Source organism: Saccopteryx leptura, chromosome 5, assembly GCF_036850995.1.
Source record: "Saccopteryx leptura isolate mSacLep1 chromosome 5, mSacLep1_pri_phased_curated, whole genome shotgun sequence".
NCBI classification, from domain to species: Eukaryota; Metazoa; Chordata; class Mammalia; order Chiroptera; family Emballonuridae; genus Saccopteryx; species Saccopteryx leptura.
Genome location: NC_089507.1, coordinates 215,483,029 through 215,501,379, shown reverse-complemented (window position 1 = coordinate 215,501,379; position 18,351 = coordinate 215,483,029). Strand labels below are relative to the sequence as shown.

Here is an 18,351-nt window from a genome sequence, read left to right as displayed (position 1 = left end):
CACTCAGCTTGACTCCAGAGAACTGCGTTCTCAAGTGCTGCAGGGCCACGCTCTTTCTTCCTCAGGTCGTAGATGTCTCTAATGGGACACCAGGGACAACAGAGCAGAGGGTCAGAAAGAGACCGGGGAGCCGGGTTCCTGCTAACAGCTCTCAGAGCTGAATGAACCAGCCCTGAAACCCACCCACCTGTTGACCTCTTGCTTTGTATGAAATACATTTCCTTCTTTTTTAAGCTGCTTTGACTGAGGGTTTTAGTTACTTGCAGCCAGATATTACCCCAGAAGAAAGAGAGGGAGCGCAGAGGACTCACTGTGGGGCTGGTTTGGGAAGCAAGAAAAACTGGCAAGAGAAGACAGAAGACAGGGCTGGGAGAATAAAAGTATTTCATAACTTCTTTATTCAGCACAAGGTAAAAATATATACTCATGGTATCCAAAATCTACAGTGCTGATGTGAAGTCCTGGTCCCCAAGTGTCCCCAGAACTGGTCTTAGGACTTTCCAGGAGGCCAGGAGACAGAGCCCACCGAATCCCGACCCCCAACTCCGATGCTCAGGTCAGGGGCCGCTGAGGCTGGTGGGCCTGGCCCCTCATTCCACACTACTCCAAGAGTCAGGTGAGGACCCGCCTCACAATTTGTGCGCCGATCTCCCCGCCCACAGCCTTGGCTCAGGCCTGGACAGGGCCTTCCTGGCCCAAAGCACACAGCTGCTGGGGCAGCATCCCAGCACAGCCTGGGTCCTGGCGCCCCAAGCTTCAGGGGCGAGGCCTGGAGCCTTTGGCACAGGTGCCGCCCTCTCTCTGAAGGGCGCACGATACAAAGGCAGCTAGGTTGTCTGTGAAAGGGACTGACAGGTGCCAGGGTGCCAGCCCGAGCGATGCCATCACCTGCACTGGGCGCACCCAGGCCAGGTCAGACACTGGCCTGCGGGCCTGGAAAAGCTCTGCCAGCCCCATGAGCATCAGCTTTGTCTCTTGTTCGGAGCTGTGCTCTCAGCCCCTAGAACGGGGCGCACAGAGAGCTCCCAGGAGCGGCATGGCGAATGCACAAGCCCGTGTGCCCAGGTCGGTGAACAACACAGGTGTGCGAACCACACAGGCGTGCATACAGCACACGGCACACTCGCCTCTCCTCTTTTCTCCCTCCTAGAAGGCACTTAAGGTTTGTCTCAGCTCAAAAATGCAGGAGAGCCTGACCTTGTGGTGGCGCAGTGGATAGAGGGTCGACCTGGAATGCTGCTGTCACCGGTTCGAAACCCCGGGCTCGCCCAGTCAAGGCACATTCAACAAACGGCAAGCGAGCAATGAACAAATAAACTGAAGGAACTATGAATTGATACTTCTTGCTCCCTGCCCTATAAAATCAATAAATAAAATAAAAAAGAAAAGAAAGAAAAAGATGCAGGGGAGAGCTTGGAGACGCCCCAAACTCAACCCCCAGTTCACAGCTGAGAGTCTGGTCGGCAGCCCTAGCCATATAAACCCACCTCCCGTGCTCCCTCTTCTTCCTCGACCTCCTCCAGGCCTGGCCCTTCAGGGACCACCTGGTCAGCCTCCCGGAGGGAGGCTCGGGACGGGACCGAGGGGGCCAGGTTCTCCCGCAGCCAGGGGTGCAGCAGGATCCCCGAGGCCTTGAGCCTCTCAGTCGGCTCCCGGCGGAGCAGGCAGCGGACCAGGCAGCGGGCAGTGGCTGAGAGGCCCTGGGGCAGGGCATAGGCCCCACGGCGGATCTTGCCGAAGAGCAGGGCAGGCTCGGAGTCCTGGAAGGGGTAGTGGCCCGCCAGCATGGTGAAGAGCGCCACGCCCAGGCTCCAGACATCCGCCGCCTTGCCGGAGTAGGACGCCCGCGCGCTGAGGATCTCAGGACCCACGTAAGCAGGGCACGCGTGCTTGTCCCACAGGGAATCGTCTGGCCCGGTCAGCACGCAGGCGTCGTCCAGGTTCTCCAGCGCCAGCCGGGTCCTGCGGCAGGGAGAGAGACACAGGGCTCAGCCCCTGCCGGAACTCCCAAGCTGCCGTCCCACGCCATCAACCTGAATGTCACCTGCTTCCCGAGTGCCTGCCACCACTTGGCAGACATGAATGAGCCAGGCCTGTGTGGCTGCAAGATTGAGCCCATTTTACAGACGAGGAAGCCCAGGCTTAAAGAGGTTAAGCCAAGATCCAGGCTCAGAGAGGTTACGCCATTGCTCAAGGTCAGTAGCTCAGAGCAATTCCTTTGAGCCAGGACGCTGCAAGGAACACAATTCCCAACCATCCCTGGCGGAGGGGGCTGAGGGCAGTAACCCTCTCTGAAAACAGACACAGACTTCAGGGGCCAGGCAGGTAATATAAATAAAATGAGAGAAACAGGAAACCAGATTGGACCAAATTACTCGGCACAAACCCTGCCTAGCGGGCGCATCTCATTTCGTTCTCATACAACCTGTGAGAAAGACACCGTTTTACAACCATGGGGCACAAGGCCGGGACTTGAACCCTGGCTCTTTCCCACCAGAGCCAGCGCCAGCAACGGCTCAGATAGTTCCCAAGGGGGTCCCACATTCCCACTTTTCTCCAAGAGAAGCCGGAAATCCTGTTAACAAAAAAGTCCCAGTTTTTGAAATATTGGCAACCTACTTCAATTGAAAACAAATGAACATGTATGTAGCCCTCCCCAAAATTTGTGGGTAGCGCGCCATTTGCAACTTCTGCCTAAAACAACCCCCACGGAGCACTCTAGATTACTTTAATAATAAGCATTCTATTCTCACAGCTCTTCTTATTCCTACGGCACCACTGCCTGGGTGCCTGCCAGCATCTCACAAACCCCGTTGATCAAGCCTGTGAATCACAGCACGGAAGCTGCAGGGATAAATGTTAGCATTATTGGCCCATTTTACAGATGCAGAAATCAAGGCGTGGGCATTGCTCAAGGCCAAAGAACAGGCTAAAAATAAAATCAGGATTTGAACCCAGGTCTGTCTGACTCTACCTCCCTTCTAACAACAGTACTTTTCAAACCATTGCCTTGAAAAGAGAAAGAAGCCCTTTCTCACCTCTGGGAGGTCTGGGCGTGTTGCGCCCACCCTAAGCTCAAAATGATTTGAAGTTGTGCAGTAGCTTAAAGATCATTATTTATTTTACATTCCACTTCTTCCTAAAGGCGTGGGGTGTGTGTGTGTGTGTGTGTGTGTGTGTGTGTGTTTTCCGTATAAAACATAGAAGGAAAGCAGAAAATAGAAAATCACTCTCAGACAAAATAACTGACTGGCTGGTGCTCTTCAAAAACATCAAGGTCAAGACAGACAAGAAAAGACGGAGGACCTGTGTCACTGGAGGAGACTAAGGAGACAAGATTGGTGAATGCCGGGTGGGGACTTGGTGTGGACCCTGGGCAAAAACAGGACATAGTGGGAAGCTAGTGAGATCTGAATCCATCTGTAGTTTAGTTACTAGTAAGAGACCAAGGTTAATGTGTTGGTTTTGGTTGTTGTATTGTGGTCATGTGAGACGTTAACCTTAGGGAAAAGTAGACGAAGGAAAAGTGGGAACTCTTTGGACTATATTTTGCAACTTTTCTGAAAGTCTAATAGTATTTGAAAATAAAAGTTTTTTTAAAAGTTCAATAGGGCCTGACCAGATGGTGGTAGAGTGGATAAAGCCTCAGCCTGGGATGCTGAGGACCCAGGTTCGAAACCCCAAGGTCACTGGCTTGAGCGTGGGGTCTCCAGCTTGAGTGCAGGGTTGCTGGCTTGAGTGTGAGATCGTAGGCAAGACCCAGTGGTCCCTGGCTTGAGCAATGGGTCACTGGCTCAGCTGCAGCTCGTCAGTCACTGGCACTCAAGTGATATCTAGGTTCATAGGTTCAAATCCCAGCTCTACTATTTATTGAGCTATGAGATCTTAGGCATTACTGATGTCTCTGGGCCTCAGTTTCCTCACCTGCCATATGGGGACAATAATAGTGACTACCTCATATTTGTAAGGACCCAGGCCAACGTAGACATGCAGCCATGCTCTCATCCCTGTGGCTACCACCACAAAGGCGATGCTCCAGTCCAAGGGGCTTCCCACAGGACGGAGTCACCTTTACCCTGGGGATCAGGCAGTGGTCCTAGTTCAGGCTTCTTCATTTTTTGTGTAAGCTACTTTGCTTTCTTGAGTCTCAGTTTCTCCATTATGCCTCACCTCTTGAGTGTGTCTGTGGGTGGGTTCTCTGTTGCCGCACTCACCTCTCACAGTCGGTGAAGACAAAGCGACGCAGCTTGAGGTCCCGTAGGACTAGACCGTGCTGGTGACAGTGCGCCACGGCGGACACCATCTGGCGGAAGAGCCCGGCGGCCTCGGGCTCAGGCAGGCGGCGGCGGCAGCGCACCAGGCTGTGCAGGTCCCCATGGGGTCGTGGGAAAAAGGCGTACAGGTGACGTGTGTCCGCCAGGACCTCGGCTGGCCGTGCCACGTGCGTGTGGGGAGGCAGCCGCGAGTAGGGCTCCAGCACCGCCAAGGCCTCGCAGGCCTGGTACACCTGTGGGCGGGGCATGGCGTGAGCACAGGTGGGGACCACATGGAGCCCAGGCTGGCCTTGTAAACAGTCACAGCTGACCCTTCCAGGGGCAGTCAACCTTTTTAGAAAAACCGCCCACTTTTGCAGTGCTGGTCAACCTGGTCCCTACCGCCCACTAGTGGGCGGTCTAGCTTTCATGGTGGGCCAATTGTGGCGTCTTTTGGTTGCTCTGCTACCCCCCCCCCCACCATGAAAGCTGGACCGCCCACTAGTGGGCGGTAGGGACCAGGTTGACCAGCACTGCAAAAGTGGGCGGTTTTTCTAAAAAGGTTGACTACCCCTGCAGGGTGCTAAGCACTGTGCCAAGTGCCTCAGCAGCAAGCCACTCAACCCTGACAAAGCTGAGAGGCCACACAGCCATGAAGTGCTCTTAACTGTTACCTTATATGACCCTGAACTTAAGATAATTGAAAAATAAGGCCCTGGCCGGTTGGTTCAGCAGTAGAGTGTCCATCAGGCATGTGGATGTCCATGGTTCAATTCCTGGTCAGGGCACACAGGAGAAGCAACCATCCACTTCTCCACCCCTCTTCTTCTCCCCTCTCTCTCTCTCTCTCTCTCTTCTCCTTCTGCAGCCATGGCTCAGTTGGAGCAAGTTGGCCCCAGGCGCTGAGGATGGCTCCATGGCCTTCGCCTCAGGCGCTAAAATAGCTCAGTAGCCGATGGAGCAGCAGCCCCAGATGGGCAGAGCATCGTTCCCTGGTGGGGATGCCGGGTGGGTACCCCTCAGGGCACATGTGGGAGTCTATCTCGCTGCTACCCAGCTTCTCACTTCAGAAAACATAAAAAATAATAATAAAATAAGATAATTGAAAAATAACAGGCAACTCAAACAAAAATAACCTGAAAGCAGGGAAATCCAAAAGACCCAGATGACAGAGAAGTAACTTTATGCCCGTCGTCATCCGATATTATAGCTTCCAATCTCTAGAACTCACGCTGCCCACGCTTTCATTCATCCCTACTTCTGCCGGCCGCTGGGCATCTCACTTGGCACAGGACTCAAGGAATACAAGAAGGCCTCGGCCCTGACAATCCTCTGCGGCCAATCTTGCCAGGTTTGCTGTGATGTGGGGGAGGTGGCCCCCGGGGCACATACCTGGCAGACATACTCTGTGCGTGTGGGGCGGTGCAGGGCCCGGCAGGCCCGGCCACTCTCCTCGGGCTCCAGGAGGACATAGGGCCCCAGCCGGGAGGCAGGGGTCACAGCAGGAACACAGACCGGAGCAGGCGGTGGGCTCGGGGGCAGTGTGCAGGGGGGCGGCCTGGGCTGGGGTCCACTTCGGGCTTGTTTCCGGGTGGGACCCTCGGGGTCTCGGTCATCATCCAACTTCAACTCCTTCTTCCTGGAGGGAGCACCCACAGGAGCGACAAGAGGGGAGGCTCGCATCTAGAAAGGAGAGAAAAACACGACAGTGAGGGGGTCTGGTGGGCTCCGTCTTTCCCTGCTGGTGGGAGGGCCACTGGCACAACTGGTACAGAGGGTCGTTTGGCAGTGTGCCTCAGACCGACAACTGCACACATCCTTGACTGGGGGCCCCTCTTCCGGGATTTATCCTGCAATTAAAATGCTTGCACTCGATTCCCGGCCAGGGCACATAGGAGGCGCCCATTTGCTTCTCCACCCCCCACCCCCTCCTTCCTCTCTGTCTCTCTCTTCCCCTTCCGCAGCCGGGGCTCCATTGGAGCAGGGATGGCCCAGGCGCTGGAGTGGCTCTGGTCGCGGCAGAGCGACACCCCAGAGGGGCGGAGCATCGCCCCATGGTGGGCGTGCCGGGTGGATCCCAGTCGGGCGCATGCGGGAGTTTGTCTGACTGTCTCTCCCCATTTCCAGCTTCAGAAAGAAAAAAAAAAAATGCTTGCACCCTGGCTAACTCGCTCAGTTGGTTAGAGTGCCTGCCCGATACACCAAGGTTGCAAGTTAGATTCACGGGTCAGGGCGCATAAAGAATCAATCAATGAATGCATAAATAAGTGAAACTACAAACTGATGTTTTTTTTCTCTTTTTTTCCTGTCCTCTCTAAAATCAATAAAATTAAAAAAATGTTTTAAATGCTCATCCAAAAATTAAATATGTATAAGTCTGTTTCTCAGAGCCTTGTGTCTCATAAGTAAAAGGCAGGAAACATCCCCAATGTCTAGCAGTAGGGGGCTAGTTAAAACATCATGGTATAGCCATAGAGCAGAGTACTATACAGTTCAGAAAAAGGACCAGGAAACTCTCTACACACTGATGTAATGATACAAGTACGAGGTTATTCCTGCAGTCCATGTTATAGAAATAATTGAATGTCCCTCATAAGGGGACTGATTACATAAATTAAACTGCTCCCCAAAATTAAGGGACCAGGGAACGTGCAGATACTCCAGTACTCTCAGCCTTTTGTAGAGTGGATTTTCACCAATGAAATAAAAGTTGGTTTTGCATCTCGTTTGCATAATCGACCAACTTTCTTTGACTTGTCGTTTGCTTTTCTGATGTTCTTGTTTAATAAAAAGAAATCACACGCTTCCTTTTTTACTGCTTCATATTCATTTTGAAATATCCCCTAACTTATGTGAGCAGGAGATAACTGTTATTTTTCATAGCTGAAGATGGCTTAAGTGCTACCCTTGGGAGTCTCAGACACCTCCCTAGGGATGAGGCTAGGATGACACTCCCTACCTCACTGGCTTTTCTGAGTCAAGCAAGACGGTCCTTGGCTGTGTCGATGCTTTGTGCCCTGCAAAGCAGAGACACCCTGGAGTGGTTCTCTCCTGGTGGTACCAACACCCCAGGCTGCATTGACCCTTTCCAAGCTCAGAGCCTGGCGGGGCCTTGGATACCCCAGCCCCCTGGACCGCAGTACCTGAGTCTATAGATGAACAAGGGACTTTGCAGGCAAGACTGAGGGATTTCCTCCACAGGAGGGAGGCAGCCCCTAATCCCTGACACCCTGGTAATGGTGGTGGAAGGAGGGGGGAGCAGATGGGCAGGTCATTCCAAACGCACAACAGGGCAGACAAGTGCACACACGTCCCTCAAAAACACTTTGTCCAAGCCAGCGAGCCTAGACACACATCAGCAGAGAGGGGCACACACATCATTATGTGACCCACACGTCTCCCTCCATGGGCAAGTGTGCACGTACACACACATATAGAGCTCCCAGCAATCACACTCACGACAGCCCGATGATAGCAACAAGGCCACACACAATCTGACACAACACACACAAGCACACGCGCACACACACCCGGCTGGCCTAGGACAGTCGCCGGCCTCGCCCAGCCTCCCGAAGCCAGGCTCCTCCTCCCTTGGGAGTGGAAGCAGCGGCTCCGGATGTCCCAGGACATAAAGGTCTGTGGGAACTCAAAGGCGGCAGGAAGACCTGGAGGGGGTGAGACAAAGGGAAGGAGGCTGGGCCCCAGGGTTTGGGGAAGGGGCGGCCAGGGGCCCCAGTCTGTAGGTACAACATACACCCTCTGCAGAAACAAAACACGCGCGCGCTCAGTGCAACGTGCCAGCCTGTAGACACACCGCTGGGCGCACACCTGCGCCGGACGCGCGGCACTGCCCGTGGCGCCGCAACTCGCGCGCTGCAGGCGAGCTCTCACGCGGGGGGTCCCGCCCCCAGGACAGCCCCGCCCCGCCCCAGCCGGTTTCCCCCGCATAGTCAACACCTGCCACCAGGTGCTCGGCCGTCCCCGCAGCTCGCACCGACCACGAAGCCACAGAATCCCGAGACACATTCCCACCCAGATCCCACAAGCTCACGCTGAGCCCCGCAAGCACACCCCCACACTGACACAGACCCTACACACAGTACCCCCAGTCCTCTCCCAGTCCCTCACATACAGATCTTCCCAAACCAAGCCACACGGCTCTCCCGCCCCACGCTCACCCTCAAACACACCCAACCGCACACCTCTCTCGGGGCGACACCGGGACGCCCGACTCCCTTCTCCCCGGGCCACAGCTGCCACAGCTGGGGGGAGCATCCTCACTCCAGCCGAAGTTGGGCACAATCAGGCGACCCTAAGCCCCGCGGAGCGCGTCACCTCGGCACAGATCGCGTCCCTCCACCCCCTAGCCCCCCGACAGCGGGTTTGTCAAAAGCTGTGTGTGTGTGCGCGTGTCTAACATGCGACGGCCCGCAGCCTCCCGGCGGCTCCCGGGCCACCCTCCGTCCGGCGGCCTCTCCAACCCACCCGCCCCTGGCCCTCTGCCGGGTACCTGACCCTCGTGCGGCGGGCTGCTGTTGCCGCTCGAGCGCAGAGTCACCTGGGCACCCTGGGTGGACTGGGAGTCCACTCCGCTGCGACTGAGCTCAGGGTCCGTTGGAGCTCTGGCCTCGACCCCCAACAGCCCGACGTGTGCGGAGCCGCCGCCGCTTCCGTTGCAAGTGCCTCGAAGACGCCGGGCGCCAGGCTCCCGCTCCGGCCCGGGTGATGTAAACCTGAGCTAATCAGACGCCGCCTGATGCGCTCCGGCGGCGGATTGCACCATCCCCGGCGCTCCGCCCCTCGGGGTCGTGCCCCAGCGCGCCCCGCCCCGCCTTCTCCGGTTCCCTCTGGGTCTGCGCGCCAGCCCGGGGCGCGCTCGCCTCTCCCGTCTTCTAAGTCCACTCCCTGCCCCTCTCGCCTGAAGTTTGAGTGTAGACACCAGCTCCAGACTCTTCCTGTCATCTTGGAAAACAGCGTTCTTGCTTTTCTGAGTTTCAGTTTCCCCATCTGTGCAATGGGAAGAACGTCCTTCTTTCTCAGGACGGTGCCCAGGAGAAAAAGAGCAAACCAAGACAGTCTCACGGATGCTTCCTGTTCGTGAAGCCCATTCTCACCATTGCTTCATTCAACCTTTAGAGAACTCTTGGCAGGCAGGAAGCTCCCGTATCCCCGTACTAAGGTGCAGCCCCAGGCCCAACTATGGGAAAGCCGCCCGGAAACTTGGCAAACACCACAGACTTGTCGGAACTGACTCTAGGCTCCAAAGGGCCAGTGCAGTGCCCTGGGGAAGCCCGAAGGTAAGTAGACTTCATAGCATTCATTTGATAGAGGCTGTGCTGCCTAATGGTTAGGGGCAAGCACCCTAAAACCAGCCTGCGTAAGAGTGCACCCCACCTCTGCCTAGACCCACTGTGCTAGCTCAGGAAAGCTACTAAAAACCCTACTTACCGGTAAGTTACCTCCTCTAAAAAAGTGGGCTTATCCATAGCACAGCACTCACTTCCTAGGGTTGTTGCTTGGGTTAAGTTAATACATGCAAAATGCTCAGAATAGTGTGGGGCATTCTGCAGATGCTCAATAAAAAAGAATGGGCACAATGGAAGCTCAGAGAGGGGAAGCCACCTATAACAGGACTTGCACCCCAGACCTGGCAGGCCCAGGTGGTACCTGCTGCTTAGTGAGTGAAACATCCCTATGCAGAGCTGGGAAACCAACACCTTTCAGTGGAGATCCTTTTTAAGTCTTTTATTTCTTTCTTGATTTGAGAGAGAAAAACATCAATCTGTTCCTGTATGTACGCTGACCTGGAATCGAACTTGTAACCTTTGCATATAGGGATGATTGATGTTCTAACTCAGTGGTAATCAACCTGGTCCCTACCGCCCACTAGTGGGCGTTCCAGCTTTCATGGTGGGCGGTAGCGGAGCAACCAAAGTATAAATAAAAAGATAGATTTAACTATAGTAAGTTGTTTTATAAAGATTTATTCTGCCAAACTTAGCGAAAATCCGACATAAAGTACTTGGTAAGTAATTATTATTATATGCTTTAACTTGCTGTAACTCTGCTTTATAAATTTTATAAAGTAAAAATCACCATTACTGTGGAACAGGTGGGTGGTTAGAAAATTTTACTACTAACGAAGATACAAAAGTGGGCAGTAGGTATAAAAAGGTTGACTACCCCTGTCAATGGAACTATCTATCCAGCCAGGCCTTTTTTTAGGCCTTGATGTTGGAATATACCAGTGTCAAAAAATAACTCCTCAGCCGTGATGCAGTGGATAGAGCGTCGGACTGGGATGCGGAGAACCCAGGTTCGAGACCCCAAGGTCGCCAGCTTGTGCACGGGCTCATCTGGTTTGAGCAAAAGCTCACCAGCTTGGCCCTGGCCGGTTGGCTCAGCGGTAGAGCGTCGGCCTGGCGTGCGGGGGACCCGGGTTCGATTCCCGGACAGGGCACATAGGAGAAGCGCCCATTTGATTCTCCACCCCCCACTCCTTCCTCTCTGTCTCTCTCTTCCCCTCCCGAAGCCAAGGCTCCATTGGAGCAAAGATGGCCCGAGCGCTGGGGATGGCTCCTTGGCCTCTGCCCCAGGCGCTAGAGTGGCTCTGGTTGCGGCAGAGCAACGCCCCGGAGGGGCAGAGCATCGCCCCCTGGTGGGCAGAGCTTCGCCCCTGGTGGGCGTGCCGGGTGGATCCCGGTCGGGCGCATGCGGGAGACTGTCTGACTGTCTCTCCCCGTTTCCAGCTTCAGAAAAATACAAAAAAAAAAAAAAAAAAAAAAAGCTCACCAGCTTGGACCCAAGGTCGCTGGCTCGAGCAAGGGGTCACTCAGTCTGCTGAAGGCCCGCGGTCAAGGCACATATGAGAAAGCAATCAATGAACAACTAAAGTGCCACAACGAAAAACTGATGATTGATGCTTCTCATCTCTCTCCGTTCCTGTCTGCCTGTCCCTATCTATCCCTCTCTCTAACCTTCTCTCTGACTCTCTCTCTCTGTCTCTCTAAAACAAACAAACAAAAAAACAAACTCCTCAGGCAGAGGTTGAACAGGAGAGAGAGAGAGAGTCACCCTTTGTTTCCCTGGTTCCAGAACCCCAGGGACCAGCTCACCTGTGTCTCAGAGCCTTCAGAGCACAGCAGGGGATTCTGGGATCTCACTTAGCCCTGGGGACTCCCCTGCCGGGGAGGGATAAATGAATTCATTTTCTACACTTAGACTCCGGTTGGAAGGTCCCACAGCGGTAAGGCGCAGAGAAAGGCAGAGATGGTTGTCTTCTGAGCACCTATGAAGCTGCTGCTCTGCTGGGTTTATTTACACATTCCTAACTTTGTTTCATGCTGTGTCGTGTTGTTTTTATTTATTTACTTACTTATTTTTTATTAAATGAGAGGCGGGGAGTTGTAGACTCCCGTGTGCACCCAGACAGGGATCCACTTGGCAAGCCCCCTACCAGGAATCCTCTACCTGTCTAGGCCACCACTCCATTGCTCAGCAACCGAGCTATTTTAGCACCTTGAGGCGGAGCCCATGGAGCCATCCTCTGCACCCAGGGCCAACTTTGCTTGAACCATTCGAGCCATGGTTGCAGGAGGGCGTGTCTCCTGTGTGCCCTGACCAGGAATTGAACCAGGGACTTCCACATGCCAGGCTGACGCTCTACCACTGAGCCAACCGGCTAGGGTCTGTGTCATGTTGTTAATTCAGGGAACTCATTGGTGACAAGACTGATTTATCCTCACCCTCATGGATTCTGTAAATCAGTGGAGAGACAGACCAGTATCAAGAAAATAAAAGTCAATAAACCAAGCTCATTTAAAATAGAGTATAAGGGTCATGTATTTTCTTGAATAAAATAGATTTGTTCTCCAGATATGAGGAATGGGTGGATATTTTCAGTAGGAATCATCAGGAAGGTGATGCTTAAAGTAGAATCTTAAGGAAGAAAAGGGATGATAAGTGCAAAGATGTGAGGGGGAGACAGCAGAAAAAGTAAGTGCAAAGGCCCTGAGACACTAAAGGAACTGTGAGGTGGGTGCTGTCACCTCCACGCTGCAGATGAGTCACGGGGAGGGATTTACTCAAACAGCTCCCTGGGTGAGGTGGATTCGGATTTGAAGCTGGGGCTGCTGACCCCAGTGCCCACACTGGCAAGAGGCCACCACGCCGGTGGCCCCTTGCTCAAGCTGGCAACCTGGGGAGGGGGGCTTGGTTTAGAACCTGGGTCCTCAGCAGCCTAGGTCTGCCGTCTACCCACTGCGCCACCACCTGGTCAGGTAATTTTGCTGCGGTTCTGAAGAGCCCAGGCTCAGATTCTCTGCGCAGAGGGCAGGAAGTCAGAGGGCTATTCTCCAAGGAGGGGAAGAACCAATACAGGTCATGGATTCGGGCCAATCGACTTGGGAAAGATGGTCGGTGATTCAAGAGTTGCAGCTCCAGCCTGTGCTCCTCTTGGGGAGCCCTTTAATAGGAGACTGGGCACCACCCCCTTCTCTGGGGTCTCCCAGGGGCTTTGCCGAAACCCTGACTGTGGCTTAGGCCCGGCGCCAGGAAAGACAGGCAGGCCAGCGCCTGGGCAGCATCAACCCCTCGGTGGCCCAGTACAAGCCACAGGCCCCTCCTGGGAGATCTTGCTGTATCTGCCCGTTGACCCTGGGTTTTCTTTGCAAAGAAAGTAATTCTTGTGCCCGTGGATGGAGCATGGCCCTGGGTGGCTGCTTCCCTTACCTCATCGTGCTGCATCCTCTAACCTCCTGCCAAGTCGCTGCTTTCACCCCTGGAGGGAGGGAGATGAGGGAACGGAGGCTCAGAGAGGTGACGTCACTGGCTTGATGAGTGAGGGAGTGGGCAGGCGATTAGAAGCCTGCTGCTCTGGCTCAATGCTTGGGTGGTCTTTGTCCACTGCTTTGTTACACCTCCTTGTTCTGAACTAGTTGTATGACACTGAGCAAGTCACTTAGCGACTCTGAGACCCGGAGCCTAAATTCGTACAGTAGAACTGATCACGGTATCCTTCTGACAGGCTTAATTAAACGGCTTATTGTTCTTTGTAATGGTTACTGGATTGAATGGAAGTTAAATGAGTTCATACAAGCAGAGTGTTTAGAAAAGTTCCTAGCACCCGGTAAACACTGGATACGTGGCTACTGTCATTTCCACACAGCCCAGGTTGCCACCTCTCCCCCAGTTCCCAGACGCACACCCCCTGAGAGCCACCGAGGTTTGATTTAAAGGGAGAGGTAGGGAGTCATTTCCTGAGCAGCCCCGTGGGGCGGGTCTGGGCTCTGTCCTTCTCTGCTCTCTCCTGTAATCCTGACCACAACCCTGCGTGCCAGGGATGAAGCGATGCCCTTCGTACAAATGAAAAAACAAACAGGTGTCAGAATTAACCTGCCCGGGGTCACACAGCAAGCCAGGGGGATTTAAACCCAGGTCGGTGTCGTTTCAAAGCCCGTGTCAGTCCGCTGTTTCAGGAGCTTCCATGAGATTGGTTGGAGTTCCTGGGGAGGTCCCATGCCCTCCTCAGGGTGGGGGGTCCTCTCCCAAACCTGTGGTGGGAGGAGCTAGAAACTGCACCTGGGAGGAGAGTTGGTTTCTGGATCTGACCTTGCCTCTGAGAGTTGGGTGACCTTGGGCGGCCACCAGTCCCTGCCTGGCCTCAGCCACACAATTACTGCTGTGTGTGTCAAGGGTAGGGCCCTCCAAACTTCCAGGGTTCCTGGTTCTCTTGTTACCTTCCAGCTGGGAGCAGGAGGAAACCCCAGCCCCAGCTCCTCCTAATCCTGGACTCGCTGATGAAGTGCTGTCATACGATCCCTTCCTGCCTGCCTGCCTCCTGCGGTCCCGTCCCGAAGCCACCAAGCCACCAGGGCTAGGGAAGGAGAGGAACTCTGTGTATTCAACCCAGGCCGCTGCCCAGCCCTTCCCTTTCTGAGAAAAGCTTGTAATGCGGGATGGGAAGTCAGAGGGGGTGTCGAGGTGTTCGACCAGCAGCCGGTTGCATCAGAACGAACACCTTGCGCAAGGCGCCCTCCTGGGTCAGGCACGGAACCCTGCCCCAGAGCCCTTACCCCACTCTGGTTCCCTGAGGTGCCAGAAGGAGGACTGCCAGGCCTTGTAGGGAACACCACCCCAGGCCTGGCCCTCAGGGAGTGGTCTGGGAGAGCCCGCAGATCAAGGACAGGGTTTGGGGCAGGTGCACATTCATCTGCCTGGGGGATGGAACTTGAGACTGGAAGGAGCTCCTTAAGGAATTCAGAGCCAAGCCTCCACCCACTCAGGCCGCCCTGGAGAAAGAGGAGACTGGGCCCGGGTCGCTGACTGAGCCCTGATCCTTGACTCCGGTCGTAGACTGAGCCTGATCCCCTGACTTTGGACTCCAGCTGGACTCCGACCGGAAACCTTGGACAGAGCCTGATCACTGAGCCCTGAACAGTGCCCCTCCCTGTGGCCAGATCTTGACCCCAGCCCCAAACTGAGCGTTGACCTGGTCACTGACGGGGCACCCCCCTTTTCCCACACTGGCCCCTGACCCTTGACCTAAAGTCCAGCCGTAACTCCTGACAGAGTTACAATTCTGCAGACACACTTAGCTCTAATTCGTTACCCTTGACCACAGTCCCCAGACAAACCCTAACTGGAGCCGAGGCCTGGTCAGGGATACTCTCTCAAGAATCAGGAGAGCAGGGCTTGGGCACAGGGCTTGGCACCTGCTGGTCTCCCTTCTGGTCGTTTTACCCCCCTTCCAGGTCGAGGATGGCCGAAGAGCCGAGTTGAACTGCTGGGGGCTTCAGGGAGCTGTCCTCTGACCAGCCCCACACTGTGACTCAGCAGGGTGGAGCCAGGTATAGAGCCAGCCTGGGCCACTGAGGATGGGCCCCCGGGCAGTGCTGAGTCAGGGCAAGGAGAGACGACAGTCTCTCTGAGGTTAGAGCGGCAGGCGGGGTTTGGGGAGGCCCCGGATCTGCAAATGGATGCTGCCTGTGGCCGGCGAGACAGTTCCGGTTCCGGTAAAGCAGCCTGGCCCAAGTCCCATCCGCCTCCACCTCCCCGTTCATTACCCGTTTTCCGTCACCCATTCGTGTGATTCCCTCTCAGAGTACCTTGTTCTTTCCCTTCAAAGTATATATTATAGTTCGGAAATATATTTCTATTTAATTATATGTAATTACTATATGGTCATAATATATAATGAATCACCTATGTTATACACCCATATACCTGTCTCCCCCACTAACCTGTCAGCTCTCCTAAGACTCAGCAGTGGATCTCCAGCCCTTGGTATCATCTCGGGCACAGTTAGTGCTCAGCAAATCGTTGAACGGATTAAATCCCTCCACCTGTCATTAATTCATTCCTCACCCCACACAGCTGCAAGGACGCCGCTGGCGTCAAATAAGAGGAGAAGGGTGTTCTGAAGAGGACCGGAGGTTTGATTGTGGTCATGTTGAGTTTGAGGTGTCTTTGAGACACACTCTATCCACTGTGCCACCACAGGCCAGGCTTGTACACGCTTAAAAAAAAACACAATTTTTTAATTTTTTATTGATTTTTAGAAAGAGAGGATGAGAAAGAGGAAGAAAAGAACATCAATTTGTTTTTCCACTTATGCACTCCCTGGTTGATTCTTGTCTGTGCCCTGACTAGGGATTCGAACTCGCACCCTTGGTGTATCAGGACGATGCTCTTCCCAACTGAGCTACCTGGCCAGGGCACTCTTTGGCACCCCCTTGCTCCCCCAGACATGCCGCGATGACTGCTCACGTGTCCAAGTCACTTTGCACCCGGCCTGACGTGTCCGAGTCACTTTGCACCCGGCCTGACTGGTGTCACTTGAGCGCTCTGCTTTGCAGAGGTGCGGCTGTGTCCACCCTGCCCCCCAAGCTCACAGCCCCGCTCAGGGCGAGCTGAGAGTGGGCGCTCAAGGTTTGTGAAGATAAGCTCACACCCTTCCTGCGTCCTCCATTACTGATTTCGCCCTCCCTTCACGCTCTCGCTCACTCAGGGCCCCCAGGATGGCACGAGGCAATGCCGCGATCAATCCTGCTCCCTCCCCCCCCTCTACCCCAGCAGGCATCCGCTGAGTGCCGCGTTCGATGCCTGGGCTTGGCAGCTCTTCCCCAGCCCAACCTGGCCCGTGAGCCCTGCCAAGTGCACACCCCAGTGGACATCCTGTTTTCCTGTCTCCTTCTCCATGCTCTGACCACACGTCCTGGGCCAGATGCTTATGAAATCCTATCAGTTCTTCCATCACCTGGCTCCTGATGGCGCAGTGCCCAGGGCTGGGCTTTGAGTCATGCGCTCTAGGACTTGGCGGGGCTGGGACAGGAAGCTTACAGCCCTCAGTGACACTAACCCAGGTTGACTTGGAGCAAGACCAAGAGTCACCGGTTTTATCACCACACACCCACAGAGCGCACCTGTGAACTGACAGACACGTGAGGATGTGGTCCCGAGGAGGATGTGGTGTGTCCAAGGTCACAGGGAATGTTAATGTGGGAGTCCAACCGTGGCACATGCGTGCACTTATGAACACAACTGCACAGCAGCGGAGGCAGACTCTACTCGCTAACGTCACGGGACCAGGGTTTGAAACACAGCAACTTACTAGCTGTGTGAACTTGGACGGGCCACTTCACTCCTCTGAGCCCTGTCTTTACTTACTTACACAGAGTAGATGCTCAATAGATGTAGCTGCTAAAAAAAATCACTAGCAAAGTAAGTGCAAATACACAAATTCTGTTTTTAAATTTTTTTTTTTTGTATTTTTCTGAAGCTGGAAACGGGGAGAGACAGTCAGACAGACTCCTGCATGCGCCCAACCGGGATCCACCCAGCACGCCCACCAGGGGGCGATGCTCTGCCCACCCGGGGGCGATGCTCTGCCCCTCCGGGGCGTCGCTCTGTTGCGACCAGAGCCACTCTAGCGCCTGGGGCAGAGGCCAAGGAGCCATCCCCAGCGCCCGGGCCATCTTTGCTCCAATGGAGCCTTGGCTGCTGCGGGAGGGGAAGAGAGAGACAGAGAGGAAGGAGAGGGGGAGGGGTGGAGAAGCAGATGGGCGCTTCTCCTGTGTGCCCTGGCCGGGAATCAAACCCGGGACTTCTGCACGCCAGGCCGACGCTCTACCACTGAGCCAACCGGCCAGGGCCCCCATAAATCTCCTTTTTGCACAAATGGTTTAAAAGTATTCATAGTATTCTGCACCTCACCCCTTTTCACCTAACAATATAACTTGGAGACGGGTGCAGATCACTACATAAAGAGCCTTCTCCTTCTTTTACATAGTGTTCCAGTACTTTATTACCTAGCCGCCTCGCAATGAACGTTTAGGTTGCTCCCAGATGTTTTCTGTTACAAACAAAGCTGCCATGTTCCAGCCTGTACAATTAAACCTATAGCTCTACCTGCACAAGGAGAGATCAAAGGGCATGTGTTTTCCACTTTGCTTTTTCTTTTTTTTTAATTCAGTGAGGGGAGGCAGAGAGACAGACTCCCACATGTACCCCCACCAGAATCCACCTGGCAAGCCCACTAGGGGGAGATGATCTGCCCATCTGGGCTGATGCTCCATTGCTCAGCAATAGAGTTCTTCTTATTACCTAAGACAGAAGCCATGGAGCCATCCTCGGCACCCCAGGCCAATTAGTTCCAATCGAGCTATGGCTGCAGGAAGGGAAGAGAGAGAGAGAGAGAGAGAAGCAAGAGAGGGAGGGGTGGAGAAGCAGATGGACACTTCTCCTGTGTGCCCTGACTGGGAATTGAACTTGGGACATCCACACGCCATGCCGACACTCTACCACTGAGCCAACGGGCCAGGGCCTTGTTTTCCACTTTGATGTTGCCACTTGGCCTTTGTTGCCGGCTGCACCAGTTTGTGGCCTGTGTCCTACCGCTGCTGTACAAAGCACCTCGCACTACGTGGCTTAAAACAACAAAAATGTATTCTCTCACGGGTCTGCAGGCTGGAAGTCTAATGACTTTGGCTTTTACTCTGAGTGAGTTGGGGGCCATGGGCGGATACTGAGCAGAGGAGGTTACACGACCTAACCAACATTATAACAGGATTGATCTGTGCAGATCAGACGTGGGGGATGG

The 18,351-nt window shown here is 54.4% G+C and overlaps 1 protein-coding gene and 1 long non-coding RNA gene across 3 annotated transcripts in view; both read right to left on the bottom strand.

Moving 5' to 3' along the window:
- Positions 1 to 383: 383 nt before the first annotated feature.
- TRIB3 (tribbles pseudokinase 3) lies at positions 384 to 8,994 on the bottom strand. Of its 2 annotated transcripts, none has more exons than XM_066384132.1 (4): positions 8,764 to 8,994; positions 5,646 to 5,936; positions 4,215 to 4,507; positions 384 to 1,962 (listed from the first exon to the last, which is right to left on the bottom strand). In XM_066384132.1, exons 2-4 carry the CDS (start codon positions 5,934 to 5,936, stop codon positions 1,470 to 1,472), a joined length of 1,077 nt encoding a protein of 358 aa, XP_066240229.1. In that variant the 5' UTR covers positions 8,764 to 8,994; the 3' UTR covers positions 384 to 1,469. The 2 variants fall into 2 exon arrangements, with proteins under 2 accessions (XP_066240229.1, XP_066240231.1); XM_066384134.1 differs by having other exon boundaries at positions 8,812 to 8,994.
- The window catches only part of LOC136405121 (uncharacterized), a 249,628-nt gene continuing 231,660 nt past the window's right edge, over positions 384 to 18,351 (bottom strand). Inside the window, exon 2 of the long non-coding RNA XR_010751468.1 lies at positions 384 to 1,197. This is a non-coding gene — a long non-coding RNA (uncharacterized lncRNA). The remainder of the gene's footprint in view (positions 1,198 to 18,351) is intronic.

Coding starts and splice junctions, on each gene's coding strand:
- TRIB3 (XM_066384132.1), bottom strand. CDS start 5,936: ATGCGAGCCTCCCCTCTTGTCGCTCCTGTGGGTGCTCCCTCCAGGAAG. Junction 4,508..5,645: donor GCACAGAGTATGTCTGCCAG/GTATGTGCCCCG, acceptor CCCCGCCCACAG/GTGTACCAGGCCTGCGAGGC. Junction 1,963..4,214: donor GTCTTCACCGACTGTGAGAG/GTGAGTGCGGCA, acceptor TCCCTGCCGCAG/GACCCGGCTGGCGCTGGAGA.